This window comes from Globicephala melas, chromosome 15, assembly GCF_963455315.2.
Source record: "Globicephala melas chromosome 15, mGloMel1.2, whole genome shotgun sequence".
Lineage (NCBI taxonomy): Eukaryota > Metazoa > Chordata > Mammalia > Artiodactyla > Delphinidae > Globicephala > Globicephala melas.
This window is the reverse complement of record NC_083328.1, coordinates 57449334-57473531: the sequence shown is the minus strand read 5'-3', so window position 1 is coordinate 57473531 and position 24198 is coordinate 57449334. Positions and strand designations below refer to the sequence as shown.

Below are 24198 nucleotides of genomic sequence, written 5' to 3'. Positions count from 1 at the left end.
ATCCACCTCATTACAAATAGAGTTCTTTTTTTTTAATTGAAGTATATTTGATTTACAATGTTGTGTTAATTTCTGTTGTATAGCAAAGTGATTCCATTATACATATATATTCATTTTCATATTCTTTTCCTAGGTTACTACAAGTTATTGAATATAGTTCCCTGTGCTATACAGTAGGACCTTGTTGTTTGTCTATTTTGTATATAGTAGTTTGTATCTGCCTAATCCCAAACTCCTAATTTATTCCCCCCTTTCTCCTTTAGTAACCATAAGTTTGTTTTCTATGTCTATGAGTCTGTTTCTGTCTTGTAAATAAGTTCATTTGTATCATATTTTAGATACCACATATAAGTGATATCATATGGTATTTGTCTTTCTGTTTCTGCCTTACCTCACTTAGCATGATGATCTCTAGGTCCATCCATTATTTCATTCTTTTATATAGCTCGGTAATATTCCATTGTGTGTGTGTGTGCGTGTGTGTACGCCACATCTTCTTTATCCATTCATCTGTCAATGGACTCTTAGATTGCTTCCATGTCTTGGTGCTTATAAATAGTGCTGCAATGAACATTGGGGTGCATATATCTTTTCAAATTAGAATTTTTGTCTTTTCCAGATATATGCCCAGGAGTGGGATTGCTGGATCATGTGGTAACTCTATGTTTAGTTTTACTATTCTCCACAGTGGCTGCAGTTCCCACCAACAGCATAGGAGGGTTCCCTTTTCTCCACACCCTCTCCAGCATTTATTATTTGTAGACCTTTTAATGATGGCCATTCTGACAGGTGTGAGGTGATACCTCATTGTAGTTTTGATTTGCATTTCTCTGATAATTAGCATGTTGAGCATCTTTTCATGTGCCTGGTGGCCATCTGTATGTTTTCTTAAAAACCATTCAAAGTTCTTGATAGTCCTCAAAAAAAAAGATAAATAAAGTTCTTGATAGTCCAATGCTTCTCCTGTCTGATCAGTCAGACTTTTTTACCCCAGAACCTTGCAGAGGTCAGATCTACACCGCAACGGTGCTTGGTTGTCTTGCCTTCTTCTCTCTCTTCTCTCCTGGCCCTTCTGGGAGGAGAAGTGGGCTGCTGCCCACTGATACCAATCGTTGCCTACAGAAGACAGGTACACCCACCAGGGACAGGGCTTGGGTTCAGCAACTCACTACATGGGTTTCATGAGCCCCAGAGTCAGCTTGGCAGTGGGTAGAGCAGGGAGCGGGCTCAGTTCTCCTTCTCCTTCTCCTTCTCAGCAATGCGAAGCCTGTGGTGGAGCATCCAAGGGCAGGGTAGGGGTCAACAAGGACTTTGACCCTTCCTTTGGGACCACTAGAGAGAGACAAAGAAGGTCAATGCCTGTGAAACACTTTGAACATATGGGAAGGAGAAGGCTTCCCCTCTGAGTCTGTTAAAAACCACTTATATAACAGGACACATGTCGTGAGAACTGTGTGCGTTAATGTATACTAACTACCTGATGAGTTAGTTGAAACTGAACCCGAACACAATAACTGTTAATTGATTGAAAAATCTCCTTCCTTCTCCCAAGGCAATAGAAATAAAAACAAAAATAAACAAATGGCACCTAATCAAACTTACAAGCTTTTGCACAGCAATGAAAACCATAAACAAAACAAAAAGACAACCTACAGAATGGGAGAAAATATTTGCAAATGATGCAACCGACAAGGGCTGAATTTCCAAAATATACAAACAGTGCATACAACTCAACAGCAAAAAAACAAACAACCCTATCCAAAAATGGGCAGAAGACCTAAATAGACATTTCTCCAAAGAAGACATACAGATGGCCAATAGGCACATGAAAAGATGCTCAACATCACTAATTATTAGAGAAATGCAAATCAAAACTACAATGAAGTACCACCTCACACGAGGTGGAGAAAAGGGAGAAAAGGGAACTTTCCTACACTGTTACTGGGAATGTAAGTTGGTGCAGCCACTATGAAAACAGTATGGACGTTCCTCAGAAAACTAAAAATAGAATTACCATACGAGCCAGCAATCCCACTCCTGTGCATGTATCCAGACAAAACTGTAATTCAAAAAAGATACATGCACCCCCTATGTTCATAGCAGCACTATTCACAGTAGCCAAGACATGGAAACAACCTAAATGTCCATTGATAGATGAATGGATAAAGAAGATGTGGTACAATGGAATACTACTCAGCCATATAAAAGAACAAAATAATGCCATTTGCAGCAACATGAATGCAACTAGAGATTATCATATTAAATGAAGTAAGTCAGAAAGAGAAAGACAAACACCATATGATATCACTTACATGTGGAATCTAAAAAATGACACAAATGAACCTATCTAGGAAACAGAAAGAGACTCATGGACATAGAGAACAGACTTGTGGTTGCCAAGGGGGAGGGAGGTGGGGGAGGAATGGGAGTGGGAGGTTGGGGTTAGCAGATGGACGCTTTTATATATAGAATGGATAAACAACAAGGTCCTACCATATAGCACAGAGAGCTATATTCAATATCCTATGATAAACCATAATGGAAAAAGAATATTTTTTTAAAGAATGTGTATATATATATATATATATATATATATATAACTGAATCACTTTGCTGTACAGTAGTAATTAACACAACATTGTAAATCAACTACACTTCAATTAAAAAAAAATCTCCCAGGTACTTTGGTGTCCGGGAGACCTCATTTTCCATCCTGGCTCTGCCATGTACTAATTGTGTCTTTCTATGAAAAACTTACTAATGCAGGATACAAGGTTAATAATAAAAAATCTATTGTATTTTTATACACTAGCAGCAAATAATTAGAAAATAATTTAATTCCATTTTCAATAAAATGACATAAAGTACAAAAAATTTCAAGGAATATAGATTTAACAACAATAAAAAAATGTGTGACTGCCTACACCAAAAAGTACAAAACATTGCTGAAAGGAATTAAGAAACTCTAAATAAATGGAAAAATATACCATGCCCATGGATTAGAACAGAGGTCAGCAAACTACGGCCCAGGGTCCAAATCCAGCCTGCTGCCTTTTTTTTTTTTTGCGGTACGCGGGCCTCTCACTGTTGTGGCCTCTCCCACTGCGGAGCACAGGCTCCGGCCACGCAGGCTCAGCGGCCATGGCTCACGGGCCTAGCCGCTCCACGGCATGTGGGATCCTCCCGGACCGGGACACAAACCCATGTCCCCCGCATCGGCAGGCGGACTCTCAACCACTGCGCCACCAGGAAAGCCCTGCCTCTTTTTGTAAATAAGATTTTATTGAGACAAAGTCATGCTCATTTATTTATATATTATCTATAGATGATTTCATGCTACAGAGACATAGTTGAGTAGCTATGAGAGAGACCACGTGGCTTGCAAAACCAAAAATATTTGCTATCTGGTTTTCTAATAGAAAAAAACTTGGCCAGAACTTTTTAATTAAAAAAGCCAGCCCCCTGGGCTTCCCTGGTGGCGCAAGGGAATATAATTGACATACAGCACTGTATTAGTTTAAGGTGTACAGCATAATGCTTTGACTTACATACATCATGAAATTATTACCACAGTAAGTTTAATGAACATCCATCATCTCATATAGATACAAAATTAAAGAAATAGAAAAAAAAAATTTTTCCTGTGATGAGAATTCCGGATTTACTCTAACAACTTTCATATATAACATACAGCAGTGTTAATTATATTTAACATGTACCTTACATCCCTAGTACTTATTTATCTTGTAACTAGAAGTTTGTATCTTTTGACTGCCTTCCTCCAGTTCTCCCTCCATCCACCCCATCCCACACCTCTGGTAACCACAAATCTGATCTCTTTTTCTATAAGTTTGTTTGTTTGTTTGTTTGTTTGTTGAGTATAATTGACTTACAACACTATGTTAGTTCCTGTTATACAGAAGAGTGATATTTCTCTACAATTCAAAATGACCACCATGGTAAGTCTAGTTATAATATGTCACCCTACAAAGATATTACATAGTCATTAATTATATTTCCCACTTTGTACATTTCATACTCGTGACATTTATTTTTCACCTGGAAGTTTGTACCTCTTAATCTCCCTCACCTATTCAAAATATATTTTCTTAAAGAAAAGAATTATCCATATACCACCCCCTCTGAATTCTTTCATTTCTGGAAATATAGAAAGTAGTAATCTCAAGGAACCCAACAACAGTGGTTTCTTGTTATTATTCACATCTCATTTTCACACATCAAGGAATCAATAGTGGATGAACAAGAGAGTAACAAAGAAGAAAATGTCCATCTGACAAGATTTCTCCGTGTCCTGGCCAACTTTCTCATCATCTGCTGTTTGTGTGGAAGTGGGTACCTCATTTACTTTGTGGTGAAACGATCCCAAGAATTCTCCAAAATGCAGAATGTCAGCTGGTATGAAAGAAATGAGGTGAGGAGGGCATCTCTGCTGAAGTGAATATTTCAGGAAAATACTGAAATTACCCTGGTTCCTATGCCATTCAGCTGAATTATTGAATTCTGGACTATTGGACTAATTTTAAAAAGTGAAATTACATCGCTTATAAATCAATTGTCTAGTAATGCATGGGTGTGATTCTGGGCTTCCTTTTCTGTTCCATTGGTCTATTTGTCTATTCTTGCACTAATAACACACTGATAAACTATGGCTTTATAGTATGTCTTGATATCTGACAGAGTGAGTTCTCTCATCAAGATCCACAATAACACACATTAAGGTTTTATTGCACTTGCATTGAATCCATAAATCTCTCCTGGGAATTTGACATCTGTGGTAGTTGGCAAAAATAGCTACAAATTCTTCCCATCCTTGTATCCACATTTTTTTGCAATGTGGTTTTCTAGTTCCTCCCATGAAGAGGTGAAATCTGTTTCCCCATCCCTTGCCTTAGTCAGTGAAACAGTAGCAGCAATGATACAAGCAGACTTGAAAAGTGCTTGTATTTTAGAACTTGCTCTCTTGGGAACCTGAGACCTCCACCATGTGAATGATGCCCAGCTAGCCTCCTAAATGATGAGCGGCACATGGCCCAATTATCTCATCACCTTAGGTGACAGCAAATCCACCACCAGATGTGTGAATGAAGCTGACCCCAAAGGCCACACCCTGCACCACATCCCTCTACTGTTGGTTCCGTTCTGTGATCTGAGTTTCTGGTCTTGCATGCTCCTGAGATGAGGAGATTCTTACCTAGCTCACAGCTTTTACAGAACACAAAGCACTGTCCCATATGTTAATTCATTTACTTCTCAAAGATAGTTTGCTATTTTTATCAATGCTAATAACAGCAATCGTGGTGACAACCAGTCACAGAGCAGTTAGGACCTGTGGAACATACACTGACTGCTCAGGGCTTGTTGGTGCCTTCGCCAGGGTCATAGAGCAAGTTGTGGAGACCCCGGGGCATTTCCAGAGGCAGAGGAGGGGGCAAAAAGGAGATGGAGATGCATGGCCCTGGGGGTGCAGAGATGGTGGAGAAGCAAGTGATATTGATGACAAAACTAACCCAGCTCTCCCAATTTCTCAGGTAGAAATTGTGATGTCCCTGCTTGGGATGTTTTGTCCCCCTCTGTTTGAAACCATTGCTGCCCTGGAGAATTACCACCCACGCATTGGACTGAAGTGGCAGCTGGGACGCATCTTTGCACTCTTCCTGGGAAACCTCTACACGTTTCTTTTGGCCCTGATGGATGACGTCCACCTGAAGGTAAAGACCACAAACATCCCCCCAATTCCTAGTGCCCACCAAATTTCTTTTTTAAATATAATAATTTCCTTGTGCATAATTTATATCAATTTAAAATTTTTTGGAAAAGTCAGAAAAGTAAAATGAAGAAAAATATCACCAGATTCCTATGACCCAATTGTTAACATTTTGCTTCAGTTCTTTACTGTCTTTTTCTTAGGCTTTTTCACATCATCTGCATGTCATTTGGTACCCTTAATATTTTATCTGCAGGCTTTTCCATATTGTTTCTTAGCTACCATAAATGTTTACCAGCCCAGTATGTGCCCACTGAGATGATAAGTCATGGTTGAGTTAACCTTTCATCACTGCTCACCAGGTGGATATAGCGTACCCACCAAGCCAGGCCCTGGGGGTACAGCAGAGAGTAAGACACGGTCCTGTTCCAGGGGAGACAGACTCATTCATCGAAGCATGCTGGGGCAGGTGCTTCAGTGGGAGCAAGCCCCGGGCAGTGTGGCAGTACACAGGAGGGGCTGCAAACCCCACCGTGGGGGATCTTAGCAGACCTTGGAAAAAGCAGAGGGAACAGCTCATGCACACAGGGAACTATGAGTTAGCTGAACAATAGAGTGGAGGGGAAGAAGTGAAAAGTGAAATTGGGGGAAGGGCCAGATTATGATGCTCCTCTTTCCCACACGTCCCTCCTCATGAACTTTTTCCTGAGGTTAACAGGAAGCTACTGGAAGTTTCTCAGCATGGAAGTGACTGGATCTGACCGTTGCCTACTCTCCATCTTCATTTCTTGCTTCCCTCCTACCCTAGTAAACTCCTTCACCCTCCTGAGCCTCACATTTCCTCCACGGGGCAAAATTCTCTCTTGCTTCTCTCTCCATCCTTCTCCCCGTGTTTGACTAGTTGACTAATCCTCCTGCGGTGTGGCTCAGATGTCACTGCCCCCAGAAAGGGCCCTGTTGTCTGATGTGGATTTCCTCAGTCCCCAAAGAAAATTTCCCACAGCTCTTATCACTCTGGTCTGTAATTGTCTGTTCATCTCTGTCACTTACTAGACAGTGAACTTTCTGAGGAAAGCTCCGTTCACTCCTGTGTCACTCCTGTTCACTCTTGTGTCACCATTGCCTTATAGGCCCAGAATAGACCCTGAATAAATTAATCTCAAAAGAACAATGAGTAACTGAATGGATGGACAAATGGATGAAGGGACAGATGACTAATAACAGAGAAGAAAACTTCCTGGAAAAGACCCAAGGACTTTAGCCAGTTGCCCCCCTCTCCTCTATAGATTGAAAGGCTGGGAGGGCATTTCTGGAGAGACCTGTTGAGGGGTAGGGCAGGGGCTAGATGGTAGGGTTGTGGCATATGCTGGCTCTATTTGTTGTTCCTGTAGAAACATTGGACCTTCCCTGGCTCCTTCCAACCCCACATCTCCATCTTCCATTCTAGCTTTCTAACGAAGAGACAATAAAGAACATCACTCACTGGACTCTGTTTCACTACTACAACTCCTCGGGTTGGAATGAGAGCGTCCCCCGGCCACCCCTACACCCTGCAGATGTGCCCCGGGGTTCTTGCTGGGAGACAGCTGTGGGCATTGTGAGTAGTTACGCTCTCCTGAAAAGATGATCCCTGTTCTCAGTTCTTCGTTGTCCCTTCTTGATGTTTCCATTTTTAAGCCACCAAAATGTCAAGCTAGCATTTCTTAGGAAAGTTCCACCTTTTCACATTATCTTTTTTTCAGTGTCCCAAACATTTCTCTCTGTGCTTCATCTAGCAGTCTAATACCACTTGGATTTATTTGGAGTTTTACTGCAGATTTCACTGAAAGCCTGAGGTTCTCCACCTGGAAATCATGAATACAACTCCTAAAAGTTGTATACAAGATTTTGTGTGTATATGCATCTGTGCATTTTTCTGTAAAGAGAATTAAAGATTTTCATTAGATTGTCAAAAATTAGCAACGACCATTTCCCCTTATCCACTTTCACTACTGTTCCTGTAGCTTACACAGTGTGGACTTCAAAGGCTAGTGTTCTTTGCCTTCCTAGGCAGAAACTTGAAGTATTCACAGGTAACACAGGGATCAGCTGCCTTCTCTTCCTCAACTCCATCTCTTTGCATGGGGTTTCTATTCACCTGCCACCCCTGAAGAATCCATGCCCATAGAGCATTGGACAACAGTGTTCTTAACGGAGGTTGATGAAGTCCCATAGAGGAGAGGATTATATCACACACTTCATCAAACACTGCCTACAAGTCCAACAGCAGATATTTTCCTGAGGCAGGGTTTCCTTTCCACGGGGTCCTGGGGGCTTTTTCTCCCTGCTTCCTTCACAGAAGGCTCAGACTCATGACTTCTCATCTCCTCCAGTCTAAATTCCCCCATTCTCTTCAAATCGTCCTCATCTTTAATATGTAGAGCAGCTCACATTTCTAAACCCATCACAGTGTGTAACAGAGAAAACCTTCAAGTCAGTGAAACCTACCCTCTTTAGAAGACAAAAGAGAGTTCGTTACCTATATGATTCCTTTGGAATATTCTGCTATAGAATTTCTCTTTTCCTTCCTCACATCTTGGAAGGCATCTCTCTTGCCCTCCTCCCTGAATGCCCATCACTGATTAAAACTTGTTTCCTTCTGAGTTTGTTGGTAATGATGGGTTTGAGGCATAATGTCCTGCTCACCTATGTCCACCACCACCTTCACCCCAGGCCCCAGAGCATCACCTTGCATAGACGTGGAGACCTGATACAAGTCAGTTTGTGTTTTACTTAAGAGTAAGAGTCTGAATTCTTGTTAAGGAAAAACCCTGAAAACTCATCAGCTGTTCATCCAGCAAGCATTTATTAATCATCTTGGAAGATACAAAAATGAATAGAGCAGACCCTGTGTCCCCTGGGAACTCCAAGTCTATTAGATGTCTTAAAGATTGTGATGAAGTCGGGTAGATCTTTCCAACTTTTCAAAAAAAATTAATAAATTATATGTACTCTACACATCAAAGAAAACTTTGTTCCTTTGCTTTTGGCTCTTCTTCTATGTGCCTCTGTGAAAAACCTACATTATTTTCTCTACATACCCCCCCAAAAAAATCCAGTTAGCAGAGGGTGAAGAAAACCAGCAGCTGTCCCCAGGGACAGTGGTCAGATTCAGTCTTAGCTGCGGCAGCTGGCACTTCAGAGCAGATGGGGGAAGCAAGGAGTGAGCCTTCAGATCCTACATCTATGCAATAGTGCTGATAACTACCAAATACTGGGTATTGCCAACTGCTAGGCAATTTGCATACATAATCACTAACTTTCCCAGTAACCCTGCAAGGTTAATGTATCAACTTCAAAAGGTTCAGAGACTATTCCAAAGCAATGAATTAGTAACTTGTAGAGCTGGAACCTATAGTAAGCATTTTTCAAAGCATGGGGTCTTTTATCTGCACGACCATTAATCAGAGGGTCACAGAGAAGAATAAGAGTGGGTGGGGGAGCGTTGGCATGCAGTCAGTTGGGAGAAGCAGGCATGGTCAAACCCTGACCATCCCCTTTCTCTATGTTCCTCCTCGCAGGAATTCATGAGGCTGACAGTGTCGGACATGCTGGTAACGTGTATCACCATCCTGCTGGGGGACTTCCTGCGGGCTTGCTTTGTCCGGTTCATGAACTACTGCTGGTGCTGGGACCTGGAGGCTGGATTTGTAGGTCACCACTTCATGGACATTGTGCAGAAAGGCGTTCCAATCATCCTTTCTGTTACAGTCAGATGCATTCTGTGCATTTCTTTAGATGCTTAATGACAGTCTCTACTCTGTGGAGTAGTATTTCATTTTTTCTAAGCAGGACGTAAAATCCAGTAGATAAAAAGTATTTTTTGGTTTGTTTGTTTTTTTTGCAGTACGCGGGCCTCTCACTGTTGTGGCCTCTCCCGTTGCGGAGCACAGGCTCCGGATGCGCAGGCTCAGCGGCCATGGCTCACGGGCCCAGCCACTCCGTGGCATGTGGGTTCTTCCTGGACCGGGGCACGAACCCGTGTCCCCTGCATCGGCAGGCGGACTCTCAACCACTGCACCACCCGGGAAGCCCTAAAAAGTATTTTTAATATTTTCAAATGTTAAATTTTAAATTCCCAAGATTTAACCCTCCTATATTTGGATTCTGCATGTTTCTTCCTTTAATCCACGCTCACCTGACTTTCCTTCTCTCTCTCCTCACTTTGTTTTCCTCCTTCTCTCATTCTTGTCACTTTTTATCTCCATTTCTGGAAGACAAATTGGGAAGCAGGTTTCAGGTGGCCTCACAAGGACACCGACTACTCCCTAATGCTCACACACTTAATGTTCTTTCAAACAGTTGACAAATTTCCAAAACTCTGAAAATCAGAGTCAGGTTGAAAATCTGCATCTGGCTGAGGTGGTTCCTTTCCATGAAAAAGAAGATGACAGTGGGGTTTCCTTGGTGGTGCAGTGGTTAAGAATCTGCCTACCAATGCAGGGGACACGGGTTCGATCCCTAGTCCGGGAAGATCCCACATACCATGGAGCAACTAAGCCCGTACATCACAACTACTGAGCCTGCGCTCTAGAGCCCGCGAGCCACAACTACTGAAGCGTGTGCGCCTAGAGCGCATGCTCCATAACAAGAGAAGCCACCACAATGAGAAGCCCGTGCACCGCAACGAAGAGTAGCCCCTGCTCACCACAACTAGAGAGAAAGCCTACGTGCAGCAGCAAAGACCCAACGCAGCCAAAAATTAATTAATTAATTAATTTGAAAAAATGATGAGGAGAAAAGAGAATTGGAGGATTTATTTATTTTGTTTTTAAAGCTTTCTTTACATTTGACTCCTCATTTAATTATTTGCATTTTGTTATTTATTTGATTTACTCCTTGCTTATAATTTCAAGTTACATTTCTGATTAGAACATTGATAAAATGTTCTCTTGGGGCCTCCCAAGAACACACTGTCAGCCTGCAGGCCATAAAAAGTAAAAATTCTCTCTCTGTTTTTTTTTTTTTAGTTTGGCTATGCTGCACAGCTTGCGGGATCTTAATATCCCAACCAGGGATTGAACCCAGACCCCTGCAGTGGAAGTGTGGAGTCCTAACCACTTCACTGCCATGGAATTCCCAAAAAATTCTCATTATTTTCATTGGAAAAGACACTGAAGAAAGTTTCAAGTTTGAGAACTTGAAAACTCTTTTTTAAAATTTGAAAACATGTTAAAGAAATAGAAATCTGAATCTAAGGTTCCTCTCTGGTCACCAGAGCAGGCTCTTTGGGATGGAGTGGCTTGGTCAGTTGACCGGTAGTGGGGTCTGGCTGACACGACCTAACAGACTTTCTCTCTCTCCTCTCTCTCTCTCTCCCTCCAGCCCTCATATGCTGAGTTTGATATTAGTGGAAATGTGCTTGGTTTGATCTTCAACCAAGGAATGATCTGGTGAGTTATCAATTTCCTCTGGTGATCACCTCATTTGGGGAGTCAAAAAGCTGGAATCCCAGGCTTTGCCTTTCAACCAGCTAGAGAGAGGCTAGACAAATCATCTGGCCTCTCTGAGCTCCCTTCTTTTGCTTGAACAGGACTAGAGGAGAACCAGGACAATGTCTGGCCTACCCACTTGCTACCATATATGTAGAGAGGGGAGAGAAGAGCTAGGGAGAGAGAAGGAAAAAAGGAAGAGGGAGGAGAGAGGGAAGAAGGAAAAAAAAGTCGGGTGGGAAAGAAAGAAGAGAAGGAAAGGGAGGGAGGGAGAAGGACGGGGAGGAAAGGAAAAAGAGGAGGGAGGGAGATAAATGAACTGAGGAACTTCCCTCTGAGAAGGAGTTAGAGGAGGCTGCCTGACTTCAGCCAAAGGCTTTCAAAGGCTCATAGCAAGCCAATGTCCAATTCTTTTAAGTTAAGGACGTCAAATACTTTTCTGAGCAGCAGTGCTGTTTCATGGACACCATGGAGAAACAGACAAGAGGCCATGTAATTTGCTCCATGCCTGGCGGTGGGGCAGTGGTAAAATCCTGGCCAGAACCCAAGCCAGGAATGCTCAGAGAGTCCCTGTCCTGAGGAATGGATGGCTATGGCTTGGTGATAAATGTCCTGGTTAAATGGGAGGCCCCTTCCCTTGGGACCTACAGAGAAAGCAACAAGGCCTCCTGCCCCTAGCCCATCAGTCCCGTTTCCTTGTGTCGTCCTTCCCCGGCCTCTTCTGCTGTCGAGCCAACCAGGTGTGCGGTCTCTGCCCTTCCAGGATGGGCTCCTTCTATGCCCCAGGACTGGTGGGCATCAACGTGCTGCGCCTGCTGACCTCCATGTACTTCCAGTGCTGGGCAGTGATGAGCAGCAACGTCCCCCACGAACGCGTGTTCAAAGCCTCCCGATCCAACAACTTCTACATGGGCCTCTTGCTGCTGGTGCTTTTCCTCAGCCTCCTGCCGGTGGCCTACACCGTCATGTCCCTTCCACCCTCCTTTGACTGCGGGCCATTCAGGTGCACAGCCTCAGTTGCAGGAGGGCACCTCCTCTCCCAGGGCAGTCTGCTCAGAGATCTCAGGCTCAGAATTCCAGTTCTGGTGTCACGTCAGCCTGCGAAGGGCCATGGAGCTTTGGGAAAATCATTAATGCTGTTCAGCAGAGCTTTCTGCAGGATGGAGGTGTTCTATGTCTGTGCCATCCAATATGGTAGCCACCATGTGGCTGTTGAGCACTTGAAATGAGGACCGAGAAATTGAATTTCTAATTTTATTTCATTTAAATTAATTTTAATTTAAATAACCACCAGTGGCTAATGGCTACCATATTGGACAGCACAGCTCTAACCTTTTAACATATGGATAACCTACTGCCCTGGATTGCCTTGCCATGGGATGAGTAACAGGGGGCATTCTGAAAATGAAATGACCATACATTTACAAGTCCCATTCAAATGTGAAGCCGCTACTGAGACTCTTGACAGGGTCCTCATGCTCTACAGAGCACTGTAGGCTCAAGGTATAAGCCAGACTAGTTTCAGAGACTGGACATTGTATATAAAGAGATAAACAATTATGTAAGGAGGTAGATGGAGAGAGAATGTGCATCTACTGCTCAATTTCCAAATGCGACACCCTCTGAAAACAAAGCCCTTTCTTTTCTGCATAAAAAGGGATTCTGTGGTTCAAGAGTTTGGGACATGCTGCCCCTTTTATCTGCCACCTCCTCGCTTAGAAATGCACAATGCACACTCCTTTATTCAAGGCTCTGAAGAAACGTGCAGTGAGAGACCGTGTGCAAGCCGGTGCTTCCGTCCCTCCTGACCACAGACCCTTGCTCCATGGAACACCATCTAGGGCAGGGAGGAGGGTGAGGCTAGTAAGGTGCCCACCTTGCACTTGCACAACCCCGAGGGCAGTACCTCCTTAAACTGTGCACCCCAGGGCCTCACCGCCTCATTCCAGTCCCAACCCTGCCTACTAATGTGGATCAACACGCTTTGGGAAATGCTGAACTGACACTTCTCAGTTTATAACGGACTGACCTTGATAAAGCCCTGTGCCTGGTGCCCTACAGCAAGGGCTGTGGGAGCTCAGAGGAGTCGTTAGCAGGAGAGCTCACAGCAGAGTGTGATGGGGCTGAGCGGGGGTCCAGATAGAAGGAAAGGGGGGCTGGATCCAGAGTGGAGGACCATGCTGAGTGGCAGGAGGCCTGGGCACCAGGCTGAGGGACAACCACATGGCAGAAGTGGCAGAAGCTTCTTTAGGCTTCTTCCTGAGCAATGTTTGGAGGGCTGGGCTCTGGGTGCAAAGGTTCAGCCGGTGCCCCTTTGCCCAGACCACCCACCTGTTCCAGGCAGGAGGCCAGTGAGTAGGCCCGTGTTGTGTCTGGCCCTCGCCACCTGCCCCACTCTTGCTTCATCTGCTCCCTGAGGCCCTGACAGCTGACACCCAGATAGCAGAGGAAGGGACCCACGAGTGGAGCCCAGGAGGACACGTGGCTGCCACCTCCTTCCTGTCACTCTTCTGATCAAAACCCACCAACAGGGCTTCCCTGGTGGCGCAGTGGTTGAGAGTCCGCCTGCCGATGCAGGGGACACGGGTTTATGTCCTGGTCCAGGAAGATCCCACATGCCGCGGAGCGACTGGGCCCGTGAGCCATGGCCACTGAGCCTGCGTGTCTGGAGCCTGTGCTCCGCAACGGGAGAGGCCACAACAGTGAGAGGCCCGCGTACAGAAAAACAAAACAAAAAAAACACCAACAGCGAGAACATTCATCCCTCAAGCATTTTCACAGCTGTCCTCTCACTTGCTTCTGAATTTTACTCAATGGTCACCTTTTCAGGCCTTCCCTGGAGACCCTAACTGAAGTCACACACACACACACACACACACAGACACACACACACACACACACACGCACATCTTGTCATTACTTCTGTTTATCACATCTCTTTACCAACATCTGGCATGCCATTCTTTTTGTTTTTTCATCTCGTTTGCTGTCCGTCTCCCCCACCAGACCATAAGCTCCATGCGGGTGTGATTTTTTTTTTCTTCCTTTCTCCTTGCTTTACACCCAGTGTCTAGGAGAAAATTTATGGTCAGTGCTTGAACCAGACCCTTTACCTGGGAGAAATTCACTTTTAGGGTTGGGACCAGATCCAGGCAGGCAAGATAAATGAGTGAGATGGGCAGCATTGTAGAGTGTATAGTTAAAAGTAAGGGTTGGTAAACTACATCCCATGGACCGAATCCAGACCACCTGTTTTTGTAAATAAAGTTTTATTAGGACACAACCTCACTCATTTGCTTACAAATAATCTATGGCTGCTCTCTAACTACACCAGTAGAATTTGAGTAGTTCCAACAGAGGCCATCTGGCTCACAAAGCCTAAAATCTTTTTTGGAGAAAAATTGCCCCCACTCCTGATTTAGAGCATAGACTCTAGAGCTGGCTCTGTCGTTTGCCAGCTGGGTCATCTTGAGCAAGTTACACAGCAGATTCATTGCCTCTGAGATGGAAAATTTCACAAGCTTTGTTAATTTGTTCAGCTATGCCTTCTTCTCCTCTGTATATAGTTTGGCCATTATCAGTTGTAGCACATCACAGCAGATTCCACTTTATTTCAGTTGTTGCTGTGAGGGTTTAGTGTGCTGTTATCTGTAAAGTACTTGGAGGAGTGTGCTAATCCATAGTAGGGCATATATACGAATTTGTTAAGCTTGAGCCCTGCCTGAATTCGGGGTAGCTGGTACTCATAACAATGCTATGAGGTGGGAAACATTATCTACACCAGGGATCAGCTAACTTTTTTCTTTTAGAACCTGATAGTACATATTTTAGGCTTTGAGGATCAAGAGACAAAATCAAGACTATTATGTAGGTACTTATATAACAGGAGAGAAACAAATGCCCACAAAGTTTTTACTGGCAAAATTCAAAATATGATCATAATAATAGAGTATAATTTTTTGTAATACAGGACTACCAATGAGAAGAATGGAATTCTTTTGAGGGGAAGGAGGTGATATTTCACATAATAGAGGTTCAGGGTTACTATTCTGTATCATCAAAAATCAGTTGTCCTAAAAAAAAAAAAAAATCAGTTGTCCTGCCCAGATAGCCATCTTTGCTGCCAGATAAATTTTTGTGCCAGACATGGCAACACATCTACCACCATAGAAAAAAAATTTGCCATAAAGCTTTATTACTGCCAAGCCATCGGACTGCTGTGCAGTAGGGCAAGTCAGGATATTCAGTTTCTATTTCTGATAAAAATTCACAGATATGAAAATGATTAAGTCATGAGAGCAAATGAAGTTTACCATTGACACTATTGACTCAATTGTACATGATTCAAATATTTTCTACAAATTACTGATGAATAAGAAAATGAATAACCATAGTGTGCACACACTGAAATTTTCACAAGCTTTGTTAATTTGTTCAGCTATGCCTTCTTCTCCTCTGTATATAGTTTGACCATTATCAGTTGTAGCACATCATAGCAGCTTCCACTTCATTTCAGTTGTACTGAATTCCGTTCCATTCAGTTGTACTAAATTAGTGTTTTCTCAATTTCTTTGAGAAAATTTCACCCATATATGTCCTGCACAGAATATTCATAGGAGTTAATTCTTCAGTCACTTCAGACTTGGCATTAACTCCTCAAATAACAACTAAGCAGTATCAGAAACATCTATTGACTCATTAAGAGCCAAAGAAAACCACCTGAGATCACTTGCCTTGTGTTTGAATGTCCTCAACTCTTCAAGCAACTGCTCTTGCTGGAAAATCTAAAAGTCTTAAGTATATTTTCTCTGAATACATTCCTTCAGCTCCTACAATTTAATTACTTCATCACTGGTAAATGAGGACCATGATTTTGGAAACTAGAGGAAAGGGTATCCTTGTTATATAGAGACAGAAAGCTTAGATAAACTATGTCCTTCAGTTGTATGGAAAGCTGAATTTGTAAATGATAAACTTCTATATTTAGCTGAGGATATTTCTTTTTTTTTCTTTTCTTTTCTTTTTTTTTTGGTTGCACTGCGTGGCATGTGGGATCTTAATTCCCCGACCAGGGGTCGAACCCACGCCCCCTACAGTGGAAGCACAGAGTCTTAACCACTAGACCGCCAGGGAAGTCCACAGCTGAGGATATTTCTTTTTTTTGAAGATCAATCTTAGTAAAAACTTTTTTCTCTGTTTTTTTTTAATTGAAGTATAGTTGATTTACAGTGTTTTGCTAATTTCTGCTGTACAGCAAAGTGATTTAGTTATGCACATATATACATTTTTTAATATTCTTTTCCATTATGGTTTTTTTCCAGGAGATTGGATATATTTCCCTGTGCTATACAGTAGGACCTTGTTGTTTATCCATCCCATATATAATAGTTTGCATCTACTAATCCCAAACTCCCAGTCCATCCCTCCCCCTCCCTCTCTCCCCCTTGGCAACCACAAGTCTGTTCTCTATATCTGTGAGTCTGTTTCTGTTTTGTAGATAAATTCATTTGTGCCATATTTTAGATTCCACATATAAGTGATATCATATGATATTTATCTTTCTCTTTCTGACTTACTTCACTTAATATGATAATCTCTGGTTGTATCCATGTTGCTGCAAATGTCATTGTTTTGTTCTTTTTAATGGATGAGGAATATTCCATTGTATATATGTACCACATCTTCTTTATCCATTCATCTGTCGATGGACCTTTAGGTTGTTTCCATGTCTTGGCTATTGTGAATCGTGCTTCTATGAACATAGGGGTGCATGTATCTTTTTGAATTATAGTTTTGTCCAGGTATATGCCCAGGAGTGGGATTGCTGGATCATATGGTAGTTCTATTTTTAGTTTTTTAAGGTTCTCCGTAGTGGCTGTATCAATTTACATTCCCACCAACAGTGTAAGAGGTTCCCTTTTCTCCACACTCTCTCCAGCATTTGTTATTTGTAGACTTTTTAATGATGGCCATTCTGACCAGTGTTAGGTGGTACCTCACTGTAGTTTTGATTTGCATTTCTCTAATAATTGGTGATATTGAGCATCTTTTCATGTGCCTATTGGCCATTTGTATGTCTTTGGAGAAATGTCTGTTAAGATTTTCTGCCCATTTTTTAGTTGGGTTGTTTGTTTTGTTGTTGTTGAGTTATATGATCTGTTTGTATATTTTGGAGATTATAGCTGAGGATATTTCTAAGTAAAGTGTTGAAGGTGCAGCCTAGTTTCTTCTTGCTGTTTATACTAAAAATGTGAGAAGAAAGAGATAAATTGAGGAAAGAACTGATAAGCAAAAAGGAACCAGGACTTGATGATTTGGGAAATTCTCAGTCTGTGCAGTTTGCAGAAGACTCTAAAAACAGGTTCACTGTTAGGAAAGCATGCTCTAAGGAGAAAGCCAAGGAGGAGGCTGGACAACATTTTGCTAGTGCTTCTGAAGGATCTGAATATTCATTCACACAGATGATTCTTTTAAGCATGTAACTCGGATCCTCTCAACCATCTCAGCAGAAGCCAGAAATAGAAATGGAATTATCCAGGAAAGATCTGTGTAGGACCCTCTTGTGTAATGGACTGAATTCCCACAACATACATGGAAGCCCCACCAGGTATTTGAGATTGTTGTATGAGCAGTATCAGAGCTTGGACTGAAAGGGGCAGAGAAGAGACAAAATGAAGGAAAGCTGTTGGACTCCAAATATTCTATAGTCAGTAAACAGGCTGATCAAATCTACTCAGCTGAAACCTGTGCTACTCTTCAAGAAAAAGGAAGGATGACTCCGAGGCCAGAGTCTTGGGCCTGGAGGGCAGAGCTGCAGGCAGGCACAGAGGGTTGAGCCGAGAGAAAATCATTCTCAGGCCTTTGAAATCTAATGGAATTTGGCTGACTGGACTTCAAAATTGCTGGGAACTGGTGATTCCTTTCTTCCTTCCATTTTCTTCCTTTTGGAATTGGAATATCTATAACTGTTATCCTATGGCTGACCCACCATTGTATTTTGGGAGTAAATAACTTGCTTTCTAGTTTCACAGCTCCACAGATAGAGAGAAATTTTGCCCCAAAATGGATCATACCCCAAGTCTCACCTACACCTGATTTAGATGAGATTTGGGACTTTTGAGTCCATGATATTTAGATGAGATTTTTGGACTCTGAGTTGATGCTGTAATAGGTTGAGACTTTGGGGCATGTAGGGATGGTGGTGAATATATTTTGCAGGTGGAATGAGTGTGAATGTTTGGAGGCCAGAGAGCAGACTGGTGGGCTGAATAATGGCTCCCAAAGATATCCAGGTCCTAATCCCTGGAACCTGTGGATGTTACCTTATTCATCAAAATGGTCTTTGCTTATCTGATTAAGGATGTTGAGATGGGGAGATTATCTGAATTACCCAGATGGGCCCTAAATCACGTGTCCTTATTAGAGGGAGGCAAAGAGATATTTGACTATAGAAGAGCAGTAAGTGATGTGACCTTGAAAGCAGAAAGAGATTTGAAGATTCTATGCTGCTAGCTTTGAAGATAGAGGAAGGGACCCTGAGCCAAGGAATGCAGGGAATGAAGCTCTAAAAGTTGAGAAAAAGAAACAGATTCTTCCCTAGAGCCTCCCTCTGAAAGGAGAGCAGCCCTGCTGACACCTTGGTTTCAGTCCAGTGAAACCATTTCAGACCTTTTGGCCTCCAGAACTGTAAGAAAATAATTTGTATTGTTTTAAGCCTCCAGTGTGGTAATTGGTTACACAGTAGTCACTGAAAACTAATGCATCATCTAATACGTCATAATTCAATGACAAAATAATCCACATTCTATTGTGACTTAAGCATCACATTTGAAGTCCACTTTTCCTGTTTTTACAAAATGGTTATGTAGCAGTAATTAAAAAAATAATAGGGATTTCCTGGTGGTCCAGTGGTTAGGACTCTGCACTTTCACTGGCGAGGGTGCGGGTTCAATTCCTGGTCAAGGAACTAAGATCCCGCAAGCTACAGGGCACAGCCAAATAATACTACTAATGATAAATTAAATGTTATGATGTGGCGATATGCATGGCACTTGAAATGCTGTCATGTTATAACTACATCATTGCAATTTGTAGTGTGCTGTGCAGCAGTACTAAGCATTGAGATGGCCACAGATGTTTGCTAACACAACTACTCATCTCTGCTATTATAGCACAAAAACAACCAGAGACTATACATAAATAAATGAGCGTGGCTGTGTTCCAATAAAACATTTACAGACACTGAAGTTTGAATTCATACTTCAATTTCTATGTGTCACAAAATATTCTTCTTTTGATATTTTTCCAGTTATTTAAAAATGTAAAAGCCATTCTTAGCCCACAGGCCTTATAAAAACAGGTAGCAAGCCAAATTTGGTCCATGGGCCATTGTTTGCTAACCCCTGATTGACACATAAGAGAAAAATGAAGGTTCTAGATGCAACATTTTGGAGGGCACTTATAATTTGACAGCCCCATACTCAATGTTTTATATGAATTCATGTCTATGTCCTCTAAACAATCTGAGACAAATGCTGTTATTATATTTATAATACCATATTGTATATACTATTTTATTATTGTACTATATTATACGGACGAGGAAACCAGGGCAGAGAAATTTTCAGTATCTTGCCCAAAGATATCAAACCTCTGCAGCACTAACCAATAGAACTTTCTATATGAGGGAGAAAAATCCACATCTGCTCCTCAAATATAGTAGCTATTAGTCACATGACTCCTTGAAATGTGTGACTAAGAAACTGAATTTTTAATTTAATTTAATTTAATTTTAATAACCACATTGAAAAGTACAGCTCAGGCTTCCCTGGTGGCTCAGTGGTTGAGAGTCCGCCTGCCGATGCAGGGGACACAGGTTCATGCCCCGGTCCGGGAAGGTCCCACATGCCGCAGAGCGGCTGGGCCCTTGAGCCATGGCCACTGAGCCTGTGTGTCCGGAGCCTGTGCTCCTCGAAAAGAAAAGTACAGCTCTAGTGGGGAGAGTGAGGGTATGAATACAGGCAGAAAGTGAGTAAGTAAATTGTCCATGGTGTCCCACAGCTAATAAATGGAGGAGAGAGGATTTAAACCAGGAATTTCAAACCATAAATTCCTGTTCTTGGCAGCAAAGCTACCAACCAAAAGCCAGGAGCAGACAGTAATCTCTGGGCAGGTATTTGTAGAAGGCAGTCTGCATAATGGTTCTTAGGTATTTGAAGAAAATCAAAATTACTGTTGTGAACAGTCCAAGAGCCTGCCCTAGGCAATACTAGAATTCTCATCTGAAGACTAATTGTAGGTATTTTTGAGCCACCATGAGGCTGTCCATCACATCAGTATCTGGAGAGCTGCCTCCAGGCCCAGGGACCCAGAGGAAGCTCCATGTTGGTCTCATAGCTACATCACAGGCCATTTTCTCCCATGAGAGTATAGGAGAAAACCCATTTTCATCTTGCCGAGGAAGGTACCAGGCACAGGAGACCGAGGTAGTTTGAGAGGTTGTGAGGCCCCGAGGACTTGAAGCTGGGGAGCCAGGGTGCTGAGGCATGTCTAAGCCCTCGCCTACAGGGCAGCCCCACGTGGGGGCTTTTTCCACTGCAGTCCCTGTGGAGAAGAGCTCTGTTCTTCCAGGAGAGTAGTCGTGAGTGGCGGCCTGGACCCTCCAGGGTATGGACACAGTTGTTTATGCCGTATGAACTTCACAGCACGCTATAATGTATTCTCTCCTCTTTCCAGTGGGAAAAACAGAATGTATGACGTCATCCAAGAGACGGTCGAAAACGATTTCCCAACCTTCCTGGGCAAGATTTTTGCTTTCCTCGCCAATCCAGGCCTGATCATTCCAGCCATCCTGCTGATGTTGTAAGTTAGCCAGGGGCCGTGGCTCTGCCTCGTGGAAACCTCCCCGAGACTTCCTTGGCAGGTCCTTCTTTCTTGCCCTCTCAATCTGGATTTCCCAGAAGCAGATCCTCAGACAAAGACTTAAACGCAATCTAAATCGCAATTGGAGGGAGCAGTGTGTGTAGGGAAGTAAGACAGAGAAGGGACAGGAAGGTGCATTCTTACTACTGGGGTGACTTTAATCCTGCTGGGAGTTCTGGGAAAGTGTGCCTCTGAGTTATCCCGCTCAAGGGTGAGGGATCCGGGGCATCTGTAGACCAGTTCCCATCCATCACTGGTTGAGTGTTGCTGGGAGATGTGGAAGGGAAGAGGCGTTGGTTAATTGCCCGGCAGTTTGGGCCAGCTGCCTTCATGGACAGAATGGTTTCCGAGTGTGGGGCGGGGCTACACTGGCAGCTGTAAGTCTTTCAGTGAGCACACTGAAGATAGGGCCCAAAGCATAAGGTGAGTACTGGCATTGTCTGCAGCACCCTCCAAAACATCCACTGGAAATATCAAAGACCCCTTCCCCAAGAAAGCTGAGGCCTGATGCAGCCTGTCCCTGGCTGGGCCCGCAGGACTTCTCTACAGAGCACCCCGTGCACTAGAGTGTTCGGTGCATTTGTCACCATCCCTCTCACAGACTGAAGATGTGGGTGGGCTTGGCGATATCTGTATCCCCAACACCAGCCCCATGCCTGGGGCGTAGGAGGCAAACAATGAACGCTCAAGGAAGGAGCAGGGCAGGAAATTGTGAAATATTCCTAACGTACAGAAACATACAGACAAGCATGTACAAGATCACAAGATTAAACAGATGTTAACATTTAGCAATATTTGCTTCAGATCAGTCTCTCTTTTTAAAAGAAAGAAATGTTACACTTCAAGCCCCACCCAGTCTTTCTCTCTCCCTCCCTCTCCAAAGGTGACCACTATTTGGATTAGTTTTCATCATTTCCAATCTGGACCATTTAATCACGTGTACGTACTATTGCTTTCTGAGTTCAAAAATTTTTCATGACTCGTTCAGACTACACAGCTTTCCTCACTCACGTTATGTTTGGGGGACTTTTTCACGTGGATACACGAGCACACATTTTCATGGCTCTGTTGTATTCCACTGTGTCACAAAAATAATCAATAAACAATCTGTAATAGGAATAGAAAAGAGTTTTATTTGAGCCAAACTGAGGACTATAGCTCAGAAGACAGCTTCTTAGATAACTCTGAGAAGTTGCTCCAGAGAAGCATGGTTTTCAGCACAATTTTATATCTTGACAGAACAAAGAACATTAAACAAATCAGGAATACATTCTTTCAAGGTTTCAAAAAAGAAAACAGATCAGCACACACACAGCGAGTCAGCATGGCCTTGGCATCTGGGAAGCGAATCTTATCATCAAAGGAGGACCAGCATTGGAATCCTAGGAAAGGAGACATTTAATCTTTATTTTTCACATGGACATTCTTTACTTCTGGTCAATGTGCCCTTTTCTTTCATAATTAAAATAGATATAGGAGGTCCCTGGTAGCCTAGTGGTTAGGATTCTGGGCTTTTACTGCCGTGTCTCGGGTTCAATCCCTGGTCAGGGAACTGAGATCCCGCAAATCGTGAGGTCACCAAAAAAAAAAAAAAAAAAAAAGCAGATGTACAACGTATGCTTGATAGGTCACAAGCAGGCTGCTTTAGTTAGCATAAAATTCAAGTTAGCTCATGTATAAACCAGAATGACTTCCCCATGCCTCAATATGTGAAAATTTCTTTTATCAGTTGTGTGATTAAACCACAGTTTAACCATTTCTCTGCATAGAGATAGGTTGTTTCCACTTTTTGGCTATCTCCTTATATGTCTCCTTGCGCGCATATTACAGTTTTCTCTAAGATAGACTTCTAGAAGTGGTATTGCTGGGTCATAGGTATGCGTTTCTTCAGTCTTTGAAGATAGTGCTGAATTGCTCTCCAAAATAGGTGTATTTCCTTACATCCTTGACTTCAGACATCCTCTGCTTCTAGTCCCGGCATGAAGGAGGGCTGACATGGTAGTGACAACCACCTGAGGAAATTCTGGAACCCAGACACCAAACCTGACCTTACGGGGCGGCACAGGGAAATGCTAAGCTTGGAAACAGCCTCAGGAGGAACACAGCCACCCAGGAGTATTTTATCTTCTCTGATCTCTGGTTCCTCCCTAACAAATGTGCTGTGAATTAGGAGAGAGGGCAAGGCCTCATGGGCGCCTTCCCAACAGATGGTGGTCCCTTGCTTGTCCTCCTTCTGGCCTCTTGTCGCCCACGGTCCTCTGAGTCTTTGCTTCAGGAAGCTCACGGGACAGCCTCTGACCCATACTCTACCAAAGGCTGCGTGGTTCCTCCCTTCTGCCTGTAAGAGAGCTCGAGGATTCTGCTGAAGTGGCTCCACCTCAGGATCCACCCTGAGGGCAAGGATCAGAAGACCCAAGAAAAGTGACAGATAAGGACAGGCTGTTGGAGCACCCAGTCCAGGAGGCATCCCGGGCTTTTGTGGCCCCTCCTTCTCAGGTGGTACATCCAGGACAAGCCCCAAATCCTAGATCCTGTGAAAGGGAAGCCCAGGCTATGGCCTCAAAGGACACCCAGCCACCCAGTCAGCCAGTGGGGGCTGGACTCTGAAAACCACAAGCCCAGGACAGACATTCCCATCAGGGCACCCTGGGTAGAGGGCCTTTGGGGTCTGTGCAGTTGTGTTTCTAGGCAAGCTTGGAGCAGGTCACTTAGCACCTCTCTCTCCTCTCTCCGCACTTGAAGGCTTTGGCATCAAATGTGGTCTCCGACAAGTGCAAATAGATAGGGCGGCCTTGGGCAAGTGACTTAAACTCTCTGCATTCCAGGATGCTGACCTGTAAAGACAGGAGTCATCCTTTCTTCTTCACAGGGTTTCATCAAAACCAGTGAGACGTGGAGTGGGATGCACATGGCACAGAGCCTGACACAGGGCAGGTATCCAGGAAACACAAGCAGCTGTTTCTGCAGACAAGAAACCTGCCTCTCCCCTGCCTCTTCAGGTTCCCCAGAAGAGGACTGATTCTTTTAGTTAACCTTTATTAAACACTCTGAGAACTAGAAATGTGTTCAATAACATAGAGA

The 24198-nt window shown here is 43.3% G+C and overlaps 1 protein-coding gene across 1 annotated transcript in view; it reads left to right on the top strand.

The window, feature by feature from the left end:
* Positions 1-24198, top strand: part of TMC2 (transmembrane channel like 2) — an 88131-nt gene that overhangs the window by 57883 nt on the left and 6050 nt on the right. Inside the window, 7 exon segments of the mRNA XM_030847548.2 lie at positions 4244-4432; positions 5550-5729; positions 7173-7322; positions 9286-9414; positions 11090-11157; positions 11960-12199; positions 20932-21057. Coding sequence (XP_030703408.2) covers positions 4244-4432; positions 5550-5729; positions 7173-7322; positions 9286-9414; positions 11090-11157; positions 11960-12199; positions 20932-21057 — 1082 coding nt within the window.